Source organism: Suricata suricatta, chromosome 12 (assembly GCF_006229205.1).
Source record: "Suricata suricatta isolate VVHF042 chromosome 12, meerkat_22Aug2017_6uvM2_HiC, whole genome shotgun sequence".
Classification (NCBI taxonomy): Eukaryota; Metazoa; Chordata; class Mammalia; order Carnivora; family Herpestidae; genus Suricata; species Suricata suricatta.
The window spans coordinates 22678794-22703625 of NC_043711.1; the positions used below are offsets into that span (position 1 = coordinate 22678794).

The window sequence follows — 24832 nt, forward strand, 5'->3', positions numbered from 1 at the left end:
GGGTCAGCCAGCAAAAACACAGCCAGCGCAAAACCAAGCAGACGTGGCAGTCAGGACTGTCAGACAGCCCCGTGGCATCGACCTCACGGCCCAGATGGGGGTGAGTGAGGAAGGCGGGAAGCGGTGTCTAGTTCAGGGCATCGGGAGCAGGGAGGGGACGCAGCGAGCTGGAGGGGGATCAGAGAGAAGCGGCCCACATGATTAATGGGATGGAGGGGCTGACTCAGGAGGAAAGATTAAAGCGCTCTCGGGAACTGGGGTACAGGCCGAAAGGGGCAGATGATAGCAGGCTTCAGGAATGTGAGATGGATAAACACCCAGGAGGGAGCAGCGACCTTCATTAGGGAGGTGAAAATTGGAAGGAGGGGGAGAGGCTCCATCAAAGAATGGAAGGGGTTCTCAGAAAGGGCATGAGCTGCTGACGGGGAGCCCAGGTGCCTCTGGGTGGGCAGGGGCAACGCTGGGCTACTGGGACAAGAAACACCGTGAAAAGGCCGCTGCGGGGCGATGCTTTCAGGAAACCCTCTGCTTTATCCTTTGGCTTCTGGAAGCCTCCATGGTTGTTGACTATGGCCTTCAGAAGCTGCCTTAGAATTGCGGACTGTCAGCCTGGGAAGAGCTGGCTGGGGAGCAATGCCAGGGAGAAGCTGCGCAGAGAAACACACGGAAGGCAAGAGAGAAACTCATTTCCACCCTCCTCCTAGATAAAACGAGTGCATGGCGAAACAACGTGAGGCCCTCTGTCCTGAAGTCAGGACTCTGTCCTGCTGCCGGTGCCCTCCCTTTCATTGGCAGAATAGGAGAAGCTCCCCCACGCCCCCTCTGAAAAGCAGGCCCTCATCTCTGCCTGCCCGTGGATCCGAGCAAAGCCCAGCCTGCTACCCAGTGTCCTCTGTTGGCTCCTCCCCAGCAAGGACACAGCCCGTCAGTCATTTGGGAGTATCAGACCTCTCTGAAAGAGCAGCAAACAGCCTACAGCCTCCAAAGTCAGGTTCCTTGAGGTGTCCTCTGAGATGTTCTCCAGGGCTGGGAAGAGCAGCCTGTGTTGCAGTCTGACAGACGTGGAGCAGCCGTGTTCAACCCTGGTGGCACATTGAATCACTAGAGGCTGCTCTTCAATTGCCCTACAGAGGCTGGGGGGCTCAGTTGGTGAAGCACCCAACTCTTAATTTCAGCTCAGGCCATGATCTCACGGTTCATGAGGCAGACCTCCATGTCTGGCTCTATGCTGCCAGTGCAGAGCCTGCTTGGGATTCTCTCTCCAGTTTCTCTCTGTCCCTCCCCCGCTCATGCTCGTGCTCTCTCTCTCTCATGCTCTCTCTCTCTCTCAAAATAAACAAAGAAAATTTAAAAGAAAAAGTCTTTATTCAGCTACCCATGCCCAGACAGCACTCAGAGGAATTCCAGTTTAAATGGTCTAGGTGAGGAAGGGGAAGGCATCCGAGGCATCAGTACTTTTTTAAAAAGTTTCCCAGGGGGCGCCTGGGTGGCTCAGCTCAGGTCATGATTTCACCGCTTGTGGGTTCAAGCCCTGTGTTGGGCTCTGTGCTGACAGCTCAGAGCCTGGAGCCTGCTTCAGATTCTTTCTCTCTCTCTGCCCTCCCCACTCGCACTCTATCTCTCTCTCTCAAAAATGAATAAATCTTAAAAAAAAATTTTTTTTTTAAGTTTCCCAGGTGGTTCTAATGTGTGGAGAACTACCGCTGCAAAACCTCTACTTGGGTGTCATGATTCATATGGATATTACTCTTTTCTCCCTGTAACTACTGACTGTAGTATCACCTGAGAGGTTTTTTAAAAAGCAAGCATTTACTGATGGGTCACCTGCGTGCTCAGCACCTTGCTGGGGGCGGTGGTCCAGTGGGGAGCAAGAACAGGGACCTGCCCTTCGAGAGCTTATGGTCCAGAGAGTGGAGAATGCTTTGAGCAAAGCAACACGAATCCAGAGTGCTGAAACGGTGCATTTCAGAGACTTCCCGTTCTGCACACTGCATCCAAGCTCACTCTAGTCTTATCCTAGAGTCTGACGTTCTAAGCCCAAAGGTAGAAAATGAGTCCCACCAAATGGGCGGACCTCAGTCAACCTTGACTCTCAGGCTTGCTTCACAATTTTTCTAGGAAATAAGAATGCATTTGATGGTTACAAGAGTAACAGCTCAAGATTTTCATGCCTCTCCAGGTTCCTGAAGTCACTGTGGCAATGATTACCTAACTGAGGGACCAAACATAGTGGCATTTGAGGATTGAAGAGTACTGAGTGAACTTTGTTTTGTTTCGTTTTTCCCTGACTAGGTCTTTCCTTTGATGGGTACTGTTATTTAGGTTGAAGTTACTTTAGGTATTTCAGTAAAAGAAAATGTGTGGAAAGATAAATAACAATACTGGCATTGTGCAGATGTGACAAAAATTGGGGAGCATTCAGTGCAAAAGACTGCAGTTTGCAGACGTGCATTGGGACAGCGGCGTCCTGCGTGGATTCCAGTGTTTCCAGCACAGAATCTCATTCTTTCCGAACTCCTCCAACATCTTCTAACCATCTGATGAGCCTTTTGTTCTGCCTGGAGCACTTTCCGAAATGGTTTTAAGAGTTACATCATTTTGGCTTCAGGGAGAGAAACAGCGTGAGCTAGTTCATGTCCTAAGTCTAAGGTTCCCCCAAATGTTACTTCTCAAAGTTTCGAGTCACTTTCCTAACTTCTTCTCTTCCTGCATGTTTTCTCTCACTGGAACTAGCATGCACGGTTGCTCAAGGGAGGTTTTCATGGCCAAACAGGATTGCACAATTCCCTTAAAGTTCCTGGGGAGAGAAAATCATCGAGATTTGGATACTGGGGGCCAACTTAACTAAGTCACATCATAGCAAAGTGACTCACTTCCAAACACCAGCCTCGTGACAAGTGCTTTCCAAATGTTATATGTCAAACACACACACACAGTATACATTTTAAACATGCAAGTTCATACAGTACTAACTGAAACAAGAACCCTGAAGAAGCTGTCGTTTTAGAAATTGACTTTTTTTTTCATTCCTGTTTTTAGCCTGAGTTCAGTACCGTATCTCCAAAGAGTCATCTGCACTGTGCTCAGTTTGTTCTGTGTCAGAAGTTCTGTGAGTGTAATTAACCTTTAGAATACCTTACGTGAAAGGTAAAATGTATTCATTGTAGGCTTCACTGTAAATTTAGTTTTTAAGCGTTCTTATCTGGTACGCTTGCATCAGCTTTTTGCCGAGACAGATAATCTTAAATAATTGTGTGAAGGAATCTAATGCCTTATTTTATTTATAATTTGTCCCAGCTGTAGGCATTCAGATGAAACTTGAATTTTTCCAGAGGAAGTTCTGGACTGCCAGCAGACAGGTAAATTATAATCAGCGTATTGAAGCATTAGTGACTCTGTTATTATACAGGTGTTCACATTTGCGGACCCGGAGCCTAACGTGCCAGATTTCCGATGAATGTTTGTAAAACGAACTGTTGCCTGCTCCGATTACCTTTCATTTCACTGCAAAATAAAAGGCTGTCAGCATGTTAGACACCACAGGCGGGGAAAGAAGGCAATTTGCTCCTATCAACAGTTTTAATTGCGAAATCAAGAGAGTGACCTTCCAAAGGAGAAGTTTTTCTTTTAACTGTTGGGGACTTTTGTGAATTTCCATAGTCACTTTTTTCTAATCTTTCGATGCCTGGTTATTTATTTGTGAATTTCTTTATTGCACTTTTGAAGGCCTTTGCGTAACTAGATCTGACTAAGGACGCATCTGCCCTCTTTGACCAGAGAGGGCTTTCCTGCCTTGGGAAATCTGGAAGCCTTCCTTCTTCACACTGGGTTCTCTTTATTGAGCAATCTCAGTAGTATTTGTGTAGTGATTCAGCAGAAATGGCAATTTTTCCCCAATCCTAATTGTTGAGGTAATACATTATTTCTTAAATAAATACCTTAGGAAACTATAGACTAAGACAGGAGTGTTTTTAAAAGTCACTAGGGTTTATTTCAAATTAAATAATTGCACAATTATATTTTTTGTTACTCAAAGATTTGAGATCTTAAAAAGTTGAATGGCAACATAAATTAAAATGAAAAAGAGCCAGTCCCCCTCCCCCCGCAATTGTCTTTTACATAACTATTTGCAGTTGGTATTGATCCTTGGGAAAGTAGATTTAAGGCTCATCTTGGAGTTTCCTTTGTTTCTTTGTTTCTTTTTGAGAGACAGAGAATGCATGAGTGTGTGGGAGGGGCAAAGGGGGAGAGAGAGAATCTAAAGCAGGCTCTACACTCAGCGTGGGGCTCTATCCCACAAACCTTGAGATCATGACCAGAAACAAAATCAAGAGTCGGACACAACCGACTGAGCTACCCAGGTGCCCCACTGGAGCATTCCCTTTGCATGAAATTTGGTTTTTGCATAAAAGGCAAAGACTTCTTATAATTTGTCCTTGAATCAGTAAGTGGCAGCCATAGCAAATCCTGGAATGTCCAGTAACAAACATGTTTCCCCTTGCTTTCCCCCCACCCCACAGTGTGCCTCTCTGGATGGCAAGTGCTCCATCAGCTGTGACGACGAGGTAAGAGGGGCCCCTGGCCTTGTTTCTACCCTGGTCAAGGGGAGGTGACAGAGGGTGCCTTCTCACAGAAGACGTGCCACTATAAAAGGAGCCATGTCTGACAGATTGCTCTGGAACAAGCTCCAAAAACCCAACCACATTTGCTTTGTTACTTTCTTTTTTTTTTTTTCTTCCCCTAAGGAGCTAGTTTATAAGAGCTTGAAAAATGCACTTAAATGTCCCACGGATGGCATTTTTGGAATTTTGGCATTCTATAGGAACTAATACAAATTACTGCCATTTGAAGTTCACATTACAAGTCTCAAAGGTTTTACGCCCCCTATGTTCCCTCTTCTCATCCTGGATAGGAAATGAAAGGGATAGGAATGATTATCTCATTTGGCAGAGGGGGAAACTGAGGATCAGAGAAATTAAATGACTTGCTTAATTTCATCTAATAAATGAGCTGAAATCTAAGGAGTCGAAAACTCAGAATGTTTTATTCTAGCAGTATTCTCTCTACCTCCTTCCCTCCCTTTCTTTCTTTTTATCTCTCTCCCTCTCTGCTACTCTTTTGGGAAGAGGAGTTTGAATCCACCATGAGCAATAAAAGAAAAAAATCTTACCACTGCCATAAGTCTATGCTTCAGACTTAGGTTTTCACAGCATTTAATCCCATACACCCTCTGCCCCATGATTTGGAGCAAGCGGTATATAGAGGCCTTTCATGGTGGCCTCTTTCACTGCAGTAGCTAAAACGTTAGTCAATACAGAAACTGGAATGTACAAATAATCATCTTTGTATTCCCTCTGGTTATGTCAGGGATTCAAGAAATCCTAACCAAATATAATTTCAACACAGAAAGATTAGGAATATACTTCAAAAAAGTAGGCAAAAACAAGGAGAGACGTATAAAAGGGAAACTAGGCTGTAGTTAAACACAAAATGCTCAGTCCCCAAAGATCAGAATTGTTATATGAATCATTATCCGAAGAGTAAAAGCCAGTCAATTAGCTTTTCAGCAGAAGTACAATTTTCTCTGACTATTAGATCAAAAATAATTTTCCCTTAGGGAAAAGCATTCTGTGACATTTTATGATCAATGTCCTTCTAGTAAGTTCAAGAATGGCATTCATACAGTAGTCAAGAAGTCTCAAACCTCTCCTCTGCTTTGAGACACTTATTATCATATTGGAGTGCTCAGCTCAAGAAAACATAGCTCAATAATAATATTGATTAATCGGTGTCCGGAGACCCTGGGTAAAGCCCTTCACTCATCAGTAGGTACAATTACTAATCCCAATTTATGGAAAGAGAACTAAGGATAGTTACTTTGTTGGTTAGTGGGGCGACTGGATGGATGGTTGGTTGACTGGTGGAATGGATGGTGTTTTGGAGAGTGGACTGGTTGATTGGTTCTTCAGTTGTTGGACGGATAGACAGATGGATAGCTAAACAATCTGATGAATAAAACCTGAGGCAGTAATGTTCCTATTTCCTCACTGCCTCTGTACATCCTCACATATAAAAGTAAGTGGGAATGGGTGCCACTAACCAGAGTTAGAAACATCCAGTATCTATTTGTCATTGTTCAATGACCGAATTCACAGGAGATACAGCATGGTGGTTAAAGGCGCAGACTATAGAGTTAGAAGAGCTAGCTTGAAACTGTGGCTCTGACAGTAATTAGCTGTGAGACCTTGGGCAAGTTTCTGAACCTCTCTGTGGTGACAGAAATATCCACCTCAGAGGGTAATGGCGAGGAATGAATGAAATAATATATGGAAAATATATACAGTTCCTGGCAAATAGTAAACACTCAATAAAGGTCCGCTATAAACCAAAAACGTCAACAGACTTTTTCTTCCCTTAGAGTTAGTGCCTCCCCTGAATCTGAAACCTCAAACAGCAATGGCATACGCCCTTTAGGAGGATTGGCAGCTCCCCTGGGCACAGTGAATGCAGCACACATGCCTTCCTCACTGCAAACGATCTTCAGCAGTCACTGAGATAAGACTTCCTACAAATGTCATGTAAAGGTTCACATACTTGGAAAATGACACATTGAGTTTGTTCTCATTTCTGAACTTGATCTGTTGCTCAAATATCCTCTTCCTGCACTGGGAAACTATCATCCATTCCCAATTTTTTACTCTAAGTGTGGATTCAGTTGAATAGTTTTACCTGCCTTCCCACCAAAGACCCTTCCCACCTTTCAGCAGACTCTTTCCATGTGTCATTCTCCTTCCGTGACTTTTAATTAAGCCTTCGAGACCATGTCCCTCCTTCTCCCCCAGCTGCCCTCCGGTGACGAGGGCCCCATTAAAAACAGCTGTGGGGGCTCATTAAGTTCACATGCTCTGGCTTCTCCTCGGCATTGAAGACCTGGCCCAACTCCCTCAGACTTATCAGACATGCTTTGCTTTGGACCCATTCCAGCTTCTCTGTCTCCCGCCATCAGGAGATTCCCTGGGCCCTGGCTGGAGTGCCCTGGGCTGCTGGGTAGAGTCAGGATGATCATATGTCTTCCCGTCTTGAAGAGTAGACATCCTTGGTTGGCTCAGGCACTGCCTGACTGAAGACTTTTGAGGAGCTCCAGTTTATCCTGGGCAAATGTCAACTCCAGAGGTCCAGAGGCAGTACTTCACACAGTCACTCATTCCCTCCAGACTTGTTTACTAAACCCTTTTATGTTACCCCTGGGGATTCAATGGGAAGTAGAGTCAGAAATGGCTCCTTTCCTACTGGAACTGACTGATTAGCAGGCGAGATAAGTGTAGGTGATTATCCACTGTGATAAGTGCTGTGAATTAAATGAAAGGGGCGATCTGGGAAGGTTTCTCTGAGGGGATAACATGTAGGTCGACTGAAGAGGGAGACGGAGATGATGTTGAAGACAGTGCCTGAAACATGAGAAGCTGCAGAGAATACCACGTGCAAGGCACTGGCAGGGGGCGGGCGAGGTTACTGCAGTCTGGGCCAGGGTGGCATTCAGATGGAAGTGGAGAAGGAAAGTCACGCCCACCTCTAATCTCAGTCTGACTGGTGGCACAGATGTCTCCCACTCAGCTTTCTAACAGCCACCCTCTCCTGGTGAGAGCACCAGACTTTTCGCAAGGAGAGTGGAAGATGAGAATGTTTCCTACTGGAGAATGGGACATTTGGAGGAGATGCTGAGGGCAATGAGTGGATCTAAGACTTCGGATTCCAGTGCAGCTGCTATGCTTGCTTGTTCCAAAGGAGTCGAGATAATAATCAATGACTGGACTTTGTCAGGCCTTGTAGGCATTTCCTCTGGAATCTGAAGAGTCTCTTCGAAGTAGGACAGATTGGGGATAGGGCTAAATCCAAGCCACCTGGTGCATCCATCTCTGGAATCACAGCAGTCAGGAGAAGGTTTCACAGTCAATGCAGTGGCTATTGAGGGCAAAGGCAGAAGGGATCTTACCAAGCATTCTTTCCAAAATAACTGCTTTGCAACAAATTGTTTAAAAGACAGTATCTTGATATGATGGTTGACCCTGATGAATAGATACATCAGGTATGAAGTATGGTATGAAGTAAGGGTCAGTCCTCTCCACAGCCCTACCCTCAGATGGAAGAACCAACACTCCGACATCCCCCCCCCCCGTCTCTCTCTTCCTCTCTGTCCTCACAAATGACAACAACAGGCAGTATGATACTGAGCTTCTAAGTGAGTTGTTTCAATCCATTGCTCAGCCTGCACCAACCAAAACAAACAGAAAGTAACAAAGTTCAGCCAACCAGAGGCTATGAACAATGGAACAGCTTCCCTTTCTGAGGAACTCGAAATGTGTAGCATTAGAATACTAATTAGGATAAAGATGAGACATAGTAGGTGATCAAAACAACTGTTTTCCGAGTGGATGTAAGCACAGGTTTTTGAGGACTTACTATGCCCTATGCACCTTACACTGTGCTCAGCACTTTGCCCTCATCCTCACATTTCATCTCCTCAACAACCTAACAAAGGGTTGTCCATAGCTCCGTCTTTCAGGTAAGAAACCTGAAACTCACAGTGGTAAAGTCTCTGCTCAAGGTCACACTGATAGCAATTGGTCAGTCTCTGATACGGAAGTGGATGTGCTAGCCTGGGGGCTAAAACCACCTTCCAGTCAATACAACCTGGGTGTGGTGTTTCTTATTCCCAAGTACCCTTCCTCACTGCCTTTCCTTACCACCTGTAATCCCCCGTTCCCATGGCCTGGAGGTGGGCTCTAACCACACATATCTATCTGATCTGCCTTTGGGACAGGAATCAGACGTCTATGAGCAATCTAGAGTTATCCAATCATCCAAGAAAAAAATTTTTTTTAAATTTAGTTTATTACCATGTTGGTTTTCATATAGCACCCAGTGCTCTTCCCCACAAGTGCCCCCCTCCATGATCCCCTTCCCCTTCCCCCCTCCCCCCTTAGCCCTCAGTTTGTTCTCAGCATTCAAAAGTCTCTCATGATTTGCCTCACTCCTCTCCCAACTCTTTTCCCCGCTTTCCCCTTCCCATGGTCCCCTGGGACCCTATTAGATTTCTCATGTTAGACCTATGAGTGAAAACATATGGTATCTTTCTTTCTCTGGCTGACTTATTTCGCTTAGCATGACTCCCTCCAGGTCCATCCATTTTGCTACAAATGGCCATATTTCATTCTTCCTCATTGCCATGTAGTACTCCATTGTATATATAAACCACATCTTGATCCATTCATCAGTGATGGACATTTAGGCTCTTTCCATGATTTGGCTATTGTAGAAAGTTCTGCTATGAACATTGGGGTACATGTGCCCCTATGCACCAGCACTTCTGTATCCCTTGGGTAAATCCCTAGCAGTGCTATTGCTGGGTCATAGGGGAGTTGTACTATTAATTTTTTGAGGAACCTCCACACTGTTTTCCAGAGCGGCTGCACCAGTTTACATTCCCACCAACAGTGCGGAAGGGTACCCGTTTCTCTCCATCCTTGCCAGCATCTATAGTTTCTTGATTTGTTCATTTTAGCCACTCTGACAGGTGTGAGGTGGCATCTCAGTGTGGTTTTGATCTGTATTTCCCTGATGCTGAGTGATGCTGAGCATCATTTCATGTGTCTGTTGGACATCTGGGTGTCCTCTTTGGAGAAGTGTCTGTTCAGGTCTTCTGCCCATTTCTTCACTATGGGATTGCTTTCATAATACTGTCTTCTAAAAATGGAGGAAGTTTGTCAAGACTCACACCCAGCAGGGCCCAAGTAGTGTCCATACAGCTAAAAGCCCCTTCAAATAGCAAGAATGGAACCCAGTTACCCAAGTCATTCATTCAGCCTTTTTTGGACAACCGAGGAAGCCGGTTACTCACCAAAGCCGCCCGTGCTTTTATAAAAGGTGCCAGCAGGGCTTTTAAGTTTCTGCTGATTCCCCACCACGACCTTGTAATAAAGGATGAATCTTTTGGACCAACTCATTGCTGGACTTCTGTGCCCGACTGCAAACAACTCCACAGATAGGCAAATGTCCTGGAAAACACCAGCCCTGCGGTGGCCCGGAGCTAGGGGGAGTTTAGCTCAGGCTAAAGATATGTTACAAATTAAATGTTGCAGTCGGTATGTAAGGCTGCAATAAATAGAAACTGAGTTACATCAAGGATGGAATTAAACCTTAAGTTTAAACCCCACAGCACTGTAATTAAAACTTAGCCTGTAGCAAATCATTCACTTGAGATTAAAGTACTGTGGGGGAAGCAGAGGTTTGGGTTTACCTTGCTGTCTACAATTTATAAGTCTGAGCTACCAAAAGCTAACAGCCCTGCCCCCAAATCCAGCTCCCAATTAAAAACACAGTTTGAAAACCTTTAGGAGGCCTGAGGGGCCCCTTTAACAGAAGTCTGCCCCTTCCCCGCTGCCTAAGTCTATGAACAAATTAAAAAATATTACCTGGTCCCCTGATGGTCTTCTGAGCCGACACAATGTTTTCATTAATACATCATTAGGGTAATGACATTGTGCTGGCGTTTTGCTTTCAAAACAGCCTGCATTTCAACCACTACGAATGCAGGCTCGGGGCCTGTGAACACTTTGTTCCTGGGAAATAGTCTTCAGGTCATAGAAAGGGGAGAAAAAAAAAAAGGAAGACAAACAAACAGTAATTAATTTTTTAATGTGTGTTCTCTTTATCCTAATCTGGGATGTTCAAGGCTTGCTTAGTGTTCTATCTTTGTTTGTTAGTTTTGTGAAGCAAACACTGGAGTTAGCTTAACCATGGCCTTAACTCCTAGAGCCAGCAGGAATTTCCAGTTCCCCCCAAAACAACCTACAATAGGTTTCTCTCAGGTTGGAAGTACGTCATTTTGTGTAAAAGCAGTCGGAGGATCCAAAGTTGAAACTGTGGTATTTCTTTTCTAGACTGTGAACTGTTACCTCATAGACAATAATGGGTTCATTCTGGTGTCTGAAGACTACACCCAGGTGAGTGAGAATTACTACCAAGTCAAAGTAAGGTGCTCAGGATGGGCGAAGGTGAGGGGGAGCCAAGGATGGTGTTAAAACTCTGAGACACTGATCTATATTTAAGAGGTAATCGCAGGAGATTGTAAAACCTCATTTCTATCCCTCTAAAAATGTCACAGTCTACTTCTCAGCAGGCCCCAAAGAGTTTTTACCTCCCAGTTGGGAGCAGGGGGCAGAGCCCAGGGTCTGCTTTCTCACTCACAAAGTGTTCAATTTGTAGAACTCTTTGCCTCAGAGGTAGAGGTGCCTTAAAGAGTTTGGACAGTTTTAAGGAGGTTCCCTTGTTTTGATAGTTAAATACTTTTTCCATATATACACAGGACACACACACATATATATATACAGCCATGCACACACACATATTATAACAATTATTCTTTATGGCTTTCTTTCTGGTTTTTGCTTTTTAAAAATCAGTTATCTGAGTTCAGGGTAACTTGGCTCTCAACACTCAACACTGAGGGACAATGATCCAGAAAGAGACAAGAAATGTTCTTCATTTGACTGGGCTGTATGCAGTGTGAGACAAGGGAAAAGACATGGGAAGACACTCAGCAATGGGGCCAAAAGCAGAAATCTCCAGAAATCTCCATTGTGTTTGGAAATCAAAATAAGAGTTCAAAACAATAGCACTGTAATAGAGAAAACAGGTTTCTCACTCTCTCTTTTAAGTTTATTTATTTATTTAGATGAGGGATGGGGAGACAGAATCCCAAGCAGGGTCCACACCATCCACACCTGATGCAGGGCTCAGACTCATGAACCGTGAGATGGTGTCCTGTGCTGAAATCGAGTCAGATGCTTAACCAAGTGAGCCACCAAGATGCCCAGGTTTCTCCTTAAAACTATGCAAAGAAAACCTTTTCTGCAATTAGAAATTAAATTAGCCTATTCAAAGAAGATAAAATATGAGTGTGTTTAGCAGTGTGGCATGATCAGGGAACACTGAGAAGGAGGTATGTGATCTCTGGGACATGCTTTCTTCCTTCATTAGTTTGGGGGTGGGGGCCCCTCACGTTACCCGCCTGAGCCTCCTGGCAGGCCCTGTAAAAGAAGGATGACTGACGACCATTTTATAATGAAGTCCCATTTAAATCATTTGACTTTTTTTTTACCAGTTAACACTACGACAGGCCTTTTAATGCCTAAATAAATTAGTTAATTGTCCTTAAGTTCCTAAGGAGTCTGACCTCAGTGCCTTGTTAATTTATCAGAACTGGCTCCGGGTCACATGTGGAATTGTGCTTGCGTTTCCCTTCTTATCCATGAAAATGCTGTGGGATTCCTGATGCATCTGTGATGGGTGAAAAACTACAACGTCAGGAATCAAACTGCCCCCAGCCTGTCTCCTTGGATGCTCACCATCACTGGACATTGGACAGTTGGTAAAGATCAGATAGAAGTGAGCCCATGAAGTAAAGCCAGTCTCTGAGAGAGTGCAAGAACCCAAAGGCCTGTGGCGATATGCCTGTTTAGCTGGGAGAAGAAAACCCCCAAACATTCAAGAGTCAATGGAGCAGGAACCCAAATTAACCCCCTGTGAGGAGGAGCCCTGTCCTTGGCCTTAACGGTTGAGGGCTGAGATAGGAACCTGGTCCAGGGGGAGAGGGGAGGAAGGGCGAGGTGAATGAGTTATAGCGGTGAGTTCTCGACTGGCCCACAGTGTGACCCACTGCCCCCCAGCCTGGCCTGCAGTGGGCTCTGCTTCCTGCTGGGTCTCTCCCTGGGACTGCCCTGCAGCATTGCCCAGGCCAACCTGCTCTGCCTGACTTTGATGTTGTCTGGTTTCCTGCAGCCCGCTTGGGACAGTTCTTCACCTAACAACCAGTTCCATTGACAGCAGCATATTGACACACACAAAATACAAATATCCTGGTTCCTCACAGCAGCACACACCCAGAGAGTCTGCAGAAGATTCCAGTTGTCTCTGGAACGAAAGAGGCAGTACACCATATTCAGTCAGGAAAACGTCATTTCCTTCTTCCTCCCCCCTTTCATGACTTTCTGGCAAAGTCTTTATATGCCTTTCTGCCCGAAAACTCCCAGGAGCCAGGTTGAAGTCACTCAGTTGTCATTTGAATCAGGATTTAGCTAATACAAAGCCTATGGAATTTATGAATTCAGGCTCTTATGGTAATGCCCTCCACCCACCCACAGAAGTTATAAATCCTTAGAGCACTCACTGCAGACATGGGAGGTCTCTACTGGTCTACACTGGCTCATTCCGGGGTGTTGGCAGAAGAAGGCTATTGTCCCAAGCAATTTTCTGCTACACCCTCCCCCATGAGACCCTGAGGATAGTGGCTCCAAGAGCCCGGAGGGATTGGCAAGGACATTAATTTTTCATCCCACCATTCGGAGTATGCAAATCTCAGCCAACATCAAGAGCCAATCTGAAGCAAAAACATAAACCTGGTGGTGGGGAAGGGCTGTCACGCCCTAAAATGCCCTGAGGACTGCCCGCCCTGAGTAGGGGTGAGCCACTAGAGATCTGAGGAGCCCTGCTGCCTCTTCACGGGGTAGACCCTGGACCACCTGATTTGTCAACATAGGGGACATAATTGCGAGCGATCTTAAGAAAGTGATTGTGAATAGATATGCATTCTCAACAGCAGGAGATTTATAGGGCCGATGAAGAGGACGGCAGTATTTCCCTAAACAGGTCACCCAGGAATTATAAACAATTCTTTTTATTACTGCTTGGGAAGCCCTCTCACAGCCTGCTTCTGTCTATGAAGTAGTGTTTTAGTCACAAGGGACTGAGCGCAGATTAAGGCTCTCTGCATGAGAGCGGGGTGTGCGCATGCGCGCGTCTATGCAGGTGCGCGCGCATGCGTGCGTCCGTTCTAGGGCACGCACGCGGTGTGTGACGTCAGGCCCCTCGGCTCCTGCTGAGTGCGGTGGGACAATCCCATTGGCCTCCTAGTCTGCTCAGTAATCTCACCGCTTCTCCTGACTGTGAAGACATTTTCCACTTTAATGTTGCAGCGCCTCTTGCCTCTGTCAGCTCCGGAACAGACTGCGGCCGCTTCTCTTTCTTCCCTGGTGTTTGGCACTTTGTTTATCTATACTTCCTCCTGGGTCTTCTTGTCTTCCCCGCAGACTGGAGACTTTTTTGGCGAGGTCGAGGGGGCCGTGATGAACAAACTGTTAACAATGGGCTCCTTTAAAAGGTAAGGATTTTATGATCCCCTGCGCCCCCTGGAAAAGTTTGCCTAAATAAAATAAAATGAACCAAGGTCAAATAAGCAAGCCCAGACTTGACCCCGTGCCTGGTTTGTACGGGTGTTCATGCTCAGAAGAGCTTGCTGAAATTCGATGCCTCTTGCATGAGTGTTAAGAGTCACAGAAACTCAGCTCACAATGAGTTTCCTGTTCACCCAGAATAGGGTTTATTGGAGGCCAATACCGGAGTCAGAGCCTTCGCTGGGATGCACTGATAGTCTGAAGCAAGTGACTGCAAAGATGTAGGAAACGTCTTCCTCTGGCTAAAATGGAGGACATTGTTTTGTCTCATATTGGCAAACTGGGGAAGCCTAGAAATCGAGAAATTGGCGATGAAAAGTGACATTTAGAGGCCTGCCGGTATAATTTTGGAAAATCAAGGGAAAGGTCTCAAAATCTGCTTCCAGATAAAAGCAAGTTTAAATCTGCTGCTAGAAGAAAACCCAATGGTGCTCAGTTTTTCTTGGAGCCGGCACGACTCATCTGGGTCATGAGCGCGGTCACCGACCCTAAGTGAAGCTTGTGTATGACACCTTCCGCTCTGGCCCCATGTTTCTCCTGGGCAGGACGGCCATGCTCTTGGGAACACCAAAGCCTATGGGAAAAGCCATCTCCCCAGGAGGTCAGGATGTCAGTAATGTCCCCCACCCCACCCCAGAATCAACAGGAAACGACAGTCTTTGAAGTGGTGCTTTCCTGGGCATATTTGATGCCCTTAAATACATAATAGGCACTACAGGGATGGACCTCGGCTGCCTGAGAACCGCTGCTGCCTGCGGCGGGAAAGGCAGGCCCCTGGTTATTACTCCCTGCAGCTGAATGGCCAGGAAGTGTTAGCTCAGGAAATCGGACTTTTAAGCCAGTCAACAAGACCAACTGAGCGCTGTGCTGAAAGCAGGGAATTCAGAAATGATGACCCAATTTTTGAGATTCCATAGCTTGTTTGCGCCAGAAGGAGGGAAAAAAGAAATGATATAAAAAATTGGCATAACTCCAGCACTTCTGCGCTCTCTGACACACTTACTTGCCTGCCTCCAGCCTGGCTGCCACGGGGTCTTCAATTCCCTTTCTTACAATTCAAGGGCAGTGTTCTCCTTTATTTTTTTGTTTTTCTTTCTTTTTTTTTTTTTTGTTTTGTTTTTTGCTACACGTGCTTGAAAATTCCGCTTGGAGCTAGGCTTGGGTTGCCATGGAGTTTTCCAGAACTTCTTAAAGCTTCCCGGGGCAGCTTCTGGCTTGTCTGCCATGCAGGACACCACTCGCTGTTCCTGACTTGATGTGGATGTGTGTGCATTTGAATCCTGTAAGTTTGCATTTGACTAGGTGGTGGGGGAAGACAAAAGATGAGAATAATCACACATGTGTTTCTAATTTGAAAGCATATTTTTCAACTTCTTTAACAAAATCTTTTTTTTTTCCTTTTCCCCCTTGGAAATTCCTTCCAAAAAGCTTGGTGGGAGAAAGAGAAAGGTTGTAGTGGGATTGTAAATTCCCAGTCTTCTTCATGTGATCGAAGTACGGTTGGCATGAATATAGAACTTTCTTTTACTGTGGGAGTAGCTAACACATTTGAGAAAAGGGAAGGACTGGGGACTTGACACAAGAGTAACAGCATCTGTTGTCCTCTGGGAGTTAGCTGACAGTGATCAGGGGCCTCTGTGAAGGGGCCCTCACAGGGGCCACCAGAGCAACGAGAGTTTATGTTTTGGAGTCAGATGGATCAGATTCAAATCCAGACTCTGACGTTTACTAGCTGTATGCCTTAGAACTGAGTCAAGTTACCTCTCCAGACTTTCGTTTCTTTATGTGGAAAATGAAGGTAATAATAATAATTACTTCCTTGGGATGCTGTCAGAGTTAATGGGATAATAATAAGCAGAAAGTCCGTACACTGCCTGGCATACGTGAAGGGCTCAGTGATTGCCAGCTGCTGCTGTGATTTGTATTGCGGTAGATCTTTGCTGTCTTGGCTTCGCTTTCTGCTTGGCACCAGGTGGTGCTCCTTCTGCACTCACACACCTCACGGCAGGCTTCCCATGATGCCTGGCAAGGGGGCCTCCGGCGTTGGGGGCGCTGCAGTGCCCCTGCCTTTTCCAGCGAGCAGTGTGTACTCAGAGCATAAGGGCAACAATCCTTTTGTTCAGGGATGACCTGTATTTCAGTAGCACTGAAAAGATGTAGCCCAAAGTACCTGACGGTGCTCTGGGGCGGAAGTCATGGCCCTCGTGAAAGTGAGCCCCACCCCGGAGCACAGATGCCTGGAGGCTGAGTTGCTTTGGGGATGTTGACTGAGTCCAGGGAAAAGCTCAGCACCACTTCCCTGAACTGCCTGATCTCTCATCTTCTGTCCTCTCAGCGTCTTAGATGGTGCCAGGATGGCACACGGCTTTTTGGTTTGATCTGCTTGTGTCCAGTCCTAAAACGGGAGTTTCACAGACAAGAACCCTACAAACCACCTTCTTCAGAAAGAGCTCATGGGGGAGAACACCACCTCTCTCTGACCCCTTCCCTTTGTCTCTCTTCCCGGTCCAGGTTTGCTGTCTCTCTCTCTAAAGCAAGGTGATGCTTGTTTACGTGACAGTGGACTCTTGCCTTGATCATATGGTCACTTACGTGGTCACCGGATAGCCATTCTACTTAGCAGTGTCCTCAGAGGGAAAGAACATCCACTTCTGTGTCTTCAATGCTACAGGGGTGGGAAGGAAGCCGCAGATTTGTGCAGATTACCAACTGGAGGGAGCTTCGAGAAGGTTCCGTGGCAGTGTGTGCAGACAATCTAAGAGGCAAAATGGTCACTCTCTGTCACTTTAGCTCAGTCTTTGACTTGAATCTGTTTACCCAGCTTATATGTGACATAGAATGAGGGGCCAGATAACATACTAATAGCTTTAGCAGTGTGAAAGTCATGGTCACAGTGCCCGCCCCTCCACCCTGAGCATCTACCCCGCACCAGACCTGAGCCGCACCTGACAGATCTTACCTCTGTCAGGACTTTCCAGTACTCTGTGGAACAGGTAGAAACAAGACCAGCTGTATAAGTTGTAGGGTCCAGTGCAAACTGAAAATCTGGGGTCCCTTGTTCAAAACCTATTAAGAATTTCAAGACAGCAACAGCAGAACATTCAACCAAGCCTGGGGTCCTTCTAAGTACAGGTTTCTGTGCAGTGACACAGGCTGCGTGCCCAGGATCCTGGCCCTGGGTATAAATATACCCATTTTAGAGATGGACATGCTGAGGCTTAGGTTAAGAAGCTGCCCTAAGTCTCTGTGTAACAGCTGGATTCAAACAGCCTGCAGTTTGGCACAGGGGGAATTTTCTAGCTTCTGCCCTTAACCTGGCTCTTTTTACGGTAGTGTTGTGTTGTGCATGAGGCTTGAGAAGCGAAAGGGAGCTGGAGGAGGACATTGACTCAGCAGCATCTTGTCCGGGCGAGCAGAGCTTTCAGGACAGGAGGCCAGCTGAGTGAGAGCATCACCCAGATTTCTTTTCGCCAGTGTTGATAAGTCTTTAAACCAAGCCATGTTTTCAGGCTTCCTGTATTTTCTCATGAGATACACTATGTGCCTGGTCAGCTTTTTGCGTTGAAATCCAAACAGAGACCTTCAAATACTTCTTCATTCTTACCACAGGGCGTAAGTGGACTCCCGGAATGGTGACTCGTGTAGGGTGTTGTGGCAAAGCGGGTTTTTCTCTTGCACTCATGCTCACGTCCCCTAAGAGCCTTGCATTCCTATTTCTCAGAATCCACACGTCATGGTTCTCTGCCTGCTGTATTGGCAGTGACATCACCTGCCTCACAATTGTTAAGAGAACACCTAGTTTCAAATTATTTTTCTTACAATTCATGTGTCTCCCCTGCTTCTTGCCCCCAGTGATTCAAATTCAATGTCAACTACCCAGGACAATGGAAATGTATGCATATATATTTTAGGTATCAAGTGGAAAGGGCATACTTGTGTCTGTGTAGGAGGGACCCCATGGCTCACGGTGGGGCCTCTGTGACGCACTGCACGTGAGCTCAGAGGACTCCGGGTGGAGCGCCAGAATCGCAGCCTCGGTTTCTTCCTTGCACACACGTGGACCTTCAGGGATTTTGTGAGAATTAGCTAAAACAAAGTGTGAAATTGCTCAGCAGATTGCAGGGCATTGCAGGCAGGAGGTGAGATTAGCTCTTAGATAATAGCTCCAAATGTCTGATTTTTTTTTTTATCATTTTCTTCTTTTTTTTAATCACGTAAAGCCCCAAAAGTTGGTTACTGTGTAGCCATTAACCTTCACAGCACAGCCTTTGGGGTAGGCCTATGGGCCTGGACTCAATCAGTATCCCAGGAGAGCTTTTACTTTTATTTTTTTTTAATGTTTACCTATTATTTTGAGAGAGAGAGAGAGAGAGACTGTGTGTGCATTGTGTGTGCGTGCACATGCAAATGAGCGGGGGAGGAGCAGAGAGACAGGGAGACAGAGAATCCCAGGAAGGCTCCACCCTGTCAGCACAGAGCCCTATGAGAGGCTCAGTCCCACAAATCCTGAGATCATGACCTGAGCCAAAATCAGGGATCAGACACATAACCAACTGAGCCACCCAGATGCCCTGCTTTCATTTTTATTTATTTATTTATTTTGAGAGAGAGAGGGAAAGAGCATGCAAGCAGAGGATGGGGACAGTGAGGTGGGGAGGAGAGAGAGGGAGAGAGAGAGAGAGAGAGAGAGGGAGAGAGAGGGAGAGGGAGAGGCAGAGGGAGAGGGAGAGGGAGAGAGAGGGAGAGGGAGAGAGAGATTGCCAAGGAGGTTCCAATGTGGGGCTAGATTCCACAACCCTCGTATCAGGACTTGAGCTGAAATCAAGAGTCAGATGCTCAACCAACTGAGCTACCCAGTGCCCCTCACTGGAGAGCTATTAAAACACCCCAGTGCTCAGGCTGCACCCCCAAAGATTCATGTGAAATTTATCTGGGTTTAGAGCCCAAGCAGCTATGCTCTTTGGAAGCATCCATGTGCTTCTCATGCACAGCCAGGGTCAAGACATACTAAGTTACGAGCACCAGGGTACCAGTCCAGATGCTGTCCACTTTGGAGTTACCTGACATTGGTCAGAATTCACTCAGTAAATCTCAGTGTTCTCAGTAGCAAAATAGAACTGAAAGAAGTATGCGTATGCCGCAGGTGGGGGTAAATGGAATAATGCGTGCTCTTACCAAACATCGTTGTGGTTTCTGCCAAAAGGTCTTCCTTTTTTTTTGTGTATCTGATTCAGCTTGAGGAAGCAGAGACCAGTCAGTCATGCCCGGGCCTTTGGTGTGCAGAGAAACAGACTGTTTACTAATAATCTGGTTTTGGTTGGGGAGCTACCAATAGGTCCTATCCGTCTTGGCTGTTTGTGTTTTGCTTTATTTGGTTTTGTTTGTGTTATGTGCTTGGAGCAACATGCCTGAGCTTTCACCCCTCCACCACCATGTTTTCCCTGTGGGGCCTGGTGAATGTCTTCCTCACCTCACCCCACACGTTCCTTAACATAGTTGACTTGTGTAGAATTCCCTGGGGCGGCTCTTTAAATTGCCTTTCTAGAAAGGTGACGCGTTGGGTAGAATTCAGGACTTGGGACATTTCTTCTTCTGTCTCTACATGATGGAACCGCACAGCCTCCGTGGCCGGGGACTGGAGCTTTCCCTGTCCTTGGTAATCACATGACATGTCAGCCAAGGTCCTGGTCTTCCAGTCTAGAGAGTGTTAAAGGAGAAGCCTGTTATGTTTGGATGGCTGGTCCCCTGCCCACTGCCCCCACCAATGTCTAGTACTCAACACTCATGTAATGAATGTAATGGCTTCTCGGCTTCCTGTTGACCTGACCGTTTCCACAGAAGTATGCTTTGTCAGAGGTGGCATTGAAGGGAACAAGAAGACAGATTGGCTTGAACAAGTGTGTTTCTGAGCCAAACTTTCTGGAACACAGAGACATGAAAATTCCAAAGCATCACTCTTTAAAATCCTAAAGCTGCTTGCCTGAGCATCCGCCATGACAACAGTCACAATCGCTGCCCTCCTCTTCATGCCAAGAGCAGCATGCCTCATTTATTGACTATCAATGGCAGGCCAGGCATGACTCCACGTAGTTTCCGCGTATTACCTTAGTGAATGCCCATAACAGCTCCATAAGTTACTTCTGTCGATATCTCCTTTTAACAATGAGGACCTGCATGGGGAGGCTCTGAGCATCTGAGGAACTTGTCCAAGTTCACCCACAGGAGTGAGTGGGGGAGACGGGATGTGAACCGATATCTCTCAGATCCCACATTGCAGACCATGTTTACCTAATCCCTACACATCTTTTCCCCTAGTTGGAGCAGACGGAGGTATTTCTTATGGAAATATTTGTTCACACGTATGCTTATGTGGATTCACAAGATAGGAAAAGAAAGTCCCTCAAGCTTAGAGTCCAATATATCAGGAGTTAGTTCTACTGGAAATAGTGGGCAATTCCAGAATAACAAGGGCTAGAGAACATGGGAGTCTTTTTCTCTTTTTTTGTGAAGGAAGTCTGAAAATACAAATTTGTTGTCATCATGGACCCACGACCATATCTTTTTTTCCCTACTCTCCTCTATTGACATTTAAACTCAAGGTTACTTCATGGTCTAAGATAGCAGCTTAGCTCCAGCCATCACATCTGCAATCATGACTGGCAGAAAGAGGATCCAGGGAGGTCCAAAAGGCCAAGTAAAACTTCTTGATTAAAATTTATTTTAATAAGGAGTTCCTGGGTGGCTGAGTCAGTTGCCACTAACTCTGAAACTCTGGGTTTCAGCTCAGGTCATGATCTCACAGTTTCTGAGTTTGAGCCCCACATCAGGCTGTGTTCTGACAGTGCAGAGCCTGCTTGAGATTCTCTCTTTCTCCTTCTCTCTCTGCCCCTCCTGCTCGCTCGCTCGCGCTCGCTCTCTCTCTCTCTCTCTCTCTCCCTCTCCCTCTCCCTCTCCCTCTCCCTCTCCCTCTCCCTCTCTCTCTCCCTCTCTCTCCCCCCCGCCCGTGCGCAAAATAAATGAATAAACTTTTTTTTTAAAGAACCTTATTTTAATAAGTAAATCTTATCTGTTAAAGTAAAATAAAGTTTATTTATTAAAGTACTTCATCCCACACAATGCCCCAGTTCATCACAGCCTCACCTAGCTACAAAGGAACCTAGGAAATGTTCATAGCAAAACTTCCTGTTCTGCCTGGCAGAACAGGAGAATGGACACTGGGAGACTACAGTAGTCCCTGTCACTCAGCATGCCCGTTTCCTTCAGACCACACACATCCTCTAAATATTGAATCCTCCCCACACCTCGCATGCCCAGTGCAGTCCTGAATACAAATGGTCATTAGCCACCAACAGACTCGTCTGTCCATGAGGCCTGACCCCAAGCAATACAAGCATCAATCACACATATGGGGTTTGACCAATAATAGTAAGGGCACCGGGAACACCGACACCCCTAGGTGCTGACACGTGCTGGTCTTAGTCACATGCCCTGCACCATGCTGGGAGCAGCACAGACTGTTGTGGTGCAGTCCTGTGAAATGTGGACGCAAATCCACGAACTTGGCAGAGCCTAGGAAGCTTGGCCCAGCAACCAAGCTTCTTGCCTCAAATGAGTTTTGCTTCAACTCATTCCCTAAGCAGAATTCAGCTGTTTCCTTCTGTTTCTTACTCAGAAAGGCAAAAGAAATTTAATCTTTTCTTTGTGGCATTACTAGAGATTCCACTCTCCCCTCCAGTTGAGCTAATTTTCATGGATGGGGCAGGTGAATGGGCACTTACCACCTTGCCTACCAATTTGTTTTTTAGTTTTTTTTAACGTTTATTCATTTTTGAAAGAGAGAGACATAGCATGAGTGGGGAAGCAGCAGAGAGAGAGGGAGACACAGAATCTGAAGCAGGCTCCAGGCTCTGAGCTGTCAGCACAGAGCCTGATGTGGGGCTCGAACTCCTGAACCATGAGATCATGACCTGAGCCAAAGTTAGATGCGTTAAGTGACTCAGCCACCCAGGTGCCCCACCATGCCTGCCCATTACCTCTGCCTCAGGATCGAAGCAGGCCCCCCCCCCTTAGGAGAGCTGTGATTTCACCTTTTGAGCCAGTTCCCTCTCATAGAAAATGTAACCATGCCCCTGACAAGAGGTAATGCCTCCACGCCGCGGAACGTAATTGATTATTCCTTATTGTTACCGCATTTATTACCTAGGTGAGGTGCTGGCCTGGCCAGTCTCTGAAACTGCTTCATTTTATATTATCAGCACCTGTTGATGAAAAGCCTTTGGTGCCGACAGACTGCCTGCTTAATCTGTCGGATGGGGGAGGCTTTTTCCCACGGCTCACTTCTCAGCATTCTGACCTGGACCCTGGAGCCCCTGCGTCCTGTGTGCTGGGCCCCTGGCCGGTGTGGCCACATGGTGCTTATTCTTTGCCAATGATGGGTGCTCACTAACTAGATTTGTGTCAGTGATTTCCAGCCAGGGGCTCAAAGGTGGCAGGGCCAGAGTCATGTAAATGAGGCTCCTCTTCTGTGTTCTGTGCTGGGCTGACCTTGAGGAGAGTGCAGTCTCTGTAAGAAGTTGCTGGGGGATGACACGGCCACCAGCATGAAAAGGAGGGAAGGGACAGCACGTTTTGGATCTTCTGCTAACACTCAGATGGACAGACTGAGCTTTCCACTCTCTTGGTTTTCTGAGATATTAAGAGCGAGTAAGGCTTCCCACGGCCAAAGTGGCTTTGTTAAGCATTTTCTATGTTGTTGCTCCATGCCCTATCCCTTGCAAGCTGAACGCTGCCTGAGTCCACCTTTTATAGTTCAACAAAGAATACATACTTTTGCATGTTACCCTAGGGAGTCACTCCCTTCTTATACTGCTAGATTCAAAATTGCTTAAATACGGCGAGTTTCTGTGTCGAATGCCTCCCTGTCCTGTTTTCAGGGCTGCATTTGTAAACATTAAGCTGTTTCAGGATTGGTGTTTAGGCAGATGGGTTAGCCGGAGCTAATCCCATGAGCTGTCCCAGTTCTAAGAACCCGGCCTCATAGGCACACAGTAGGTGCTTAATAAATGCTGGGCCCTACAGTTAATAACAAGTCTAAATTAACTGTGCTCATGCCTTTGAAATGGAAACTTCTAATTCTCAGAAGAAATATTTTTGTTGGTCGTGATCTTTGTCTAGTTGGAAAGGAGCAGAATCAGCGAAATAGCTTTCAACAAGTCTACGTGTCATAGGCCCGTCGTCCACGGCCTTACCATGCACAGAGGCACACAGGCGGTCTAGGTTTTCTTTGTATCACTTTGAGTTTCTTCTTCAGAGACCATATCTGCCTTCTGTCAGAGTTTCCGAGAGACCCATCTGGGGAGCACGAGATGCTAATGATAAGCTCCCAGCGCAGCCTGCGCGGTGGGGATGTCATGGGGATTAAGGCACGCTATCTGTAATAAGAAGAAACTGCTGCCGAGTGCAGCAATGCAGCGCCAATCTCGGGCTGGGCACGATGCTCGGGGCTTATTTTAGAGCCGAATGAAAGCAGGCAATTATCATGTTCTTTAACTATAATCAGCCAAACAGGATACAGGTAGCCACAAAATGGAGTTATTTAAAACAGTAACAAAATCACTTCAAAAAGGGTAATAATCTGGAAGTCTCTCTTTCTGCAACATCTAGTTAAAGCTGTCTAAGCGTGGAGAACACTGGGACGGCTTGTTTTGTAACCTCATCAACGGCACTGGGATCAGGAAAGCTTCCTTGTGAAATGAAAGGCAGGCTCCCGGCCCAGAGGCTGCCCCACGGCAATTGAGTTTGGCCTCACCGCTAAACCAGAGCCTTTGAAAATGGTCCCAGGAGAATCTAGCGCTTCCTGTGGGGCTGGTTACCAAGGGGCTCTCCTAGCTCGGCCAGCTGGTCCGTCCTGGCCCACTGACCCCAGACAGCCCCTCAGCTTGAGTTGAGAGTTGATTCTGGACTTTGGTTAGGAGACTTTATGTTGGGCAGCGTTTTCAGTGACAGTCCAGTGAGCCTGGGAGAGGGCACCAGGCTGAATTCTAATCACTTCCCAGAGTTTGTCAGAGCCTGCTACTGGGCAACAAGCAGAGGGAAGGGTAGTCAGCTTGACCCCCATCTAATTCTGGCTCTGCTGTTTGTTAGGTGTGTGACCTTGGGCACGTTACTTAGGCTAGCAGAGACTTGGTTTGGCCGCCTGTGAAATGGGGATGATTAGAATCTATCTGGTAGAAACATGCTTCCAAGAGTACTGCTCATGATTGCTAAATAGAGTTCTATAGGCTGTTATGATGGTTCACAGCTGCGGACGGAAGTTCCCACGTCAGCCTTGATAACCCCACTTCGGCCCCTGAAGATGTCTTGTTCTGCAGTACGAAGTGTGAATTTTCTGCTGCCTGGTGTGTGCCAGTGAGCTAAGAAAATCAGGAGGCCCGCCCATCCTCTAACCAGGGGGTAAGCCTGAGTCAATGCCCAGTGCAGTAAATACCACCCCCATTAATTAATAATGGCAATGAAAACCAGACTAATAAATTATAACAGCA

The 24832-nt window shown here is 46.4% G+C and overlaps 1 protein-coding gene across 1 annotated transcript in view; it reads left to right on the forward strand.

Annotated features, from left to right (window-relative positions):
- The window catches only part of CACNA2D3 (calcium voltage-gated channel auxiliary subunit alpha2delta 3), an 833443-nt gene that overhangs the window by 743918 nt on the left and 64693 nt on the right, over positions 1-24832 (forward strand). The window contains exons 30-33 of the mRNA XM_029917881.1: positions 3298-3359; positions 4521-4565; positions 10941-11003; positions 14148-14218. Of these exons, the coding sequence (XP_029773741.1) occupies positions 3298-3359; positions 4521-4565; positions 10941-11003; positions 14148-14218 (241 nt within the window). The remainder of the gene's footprint in view (positions 1-3297; positions 3360-4520; positions 4566-10940; positions 11004-14147; positions 14219-24832) is intronic.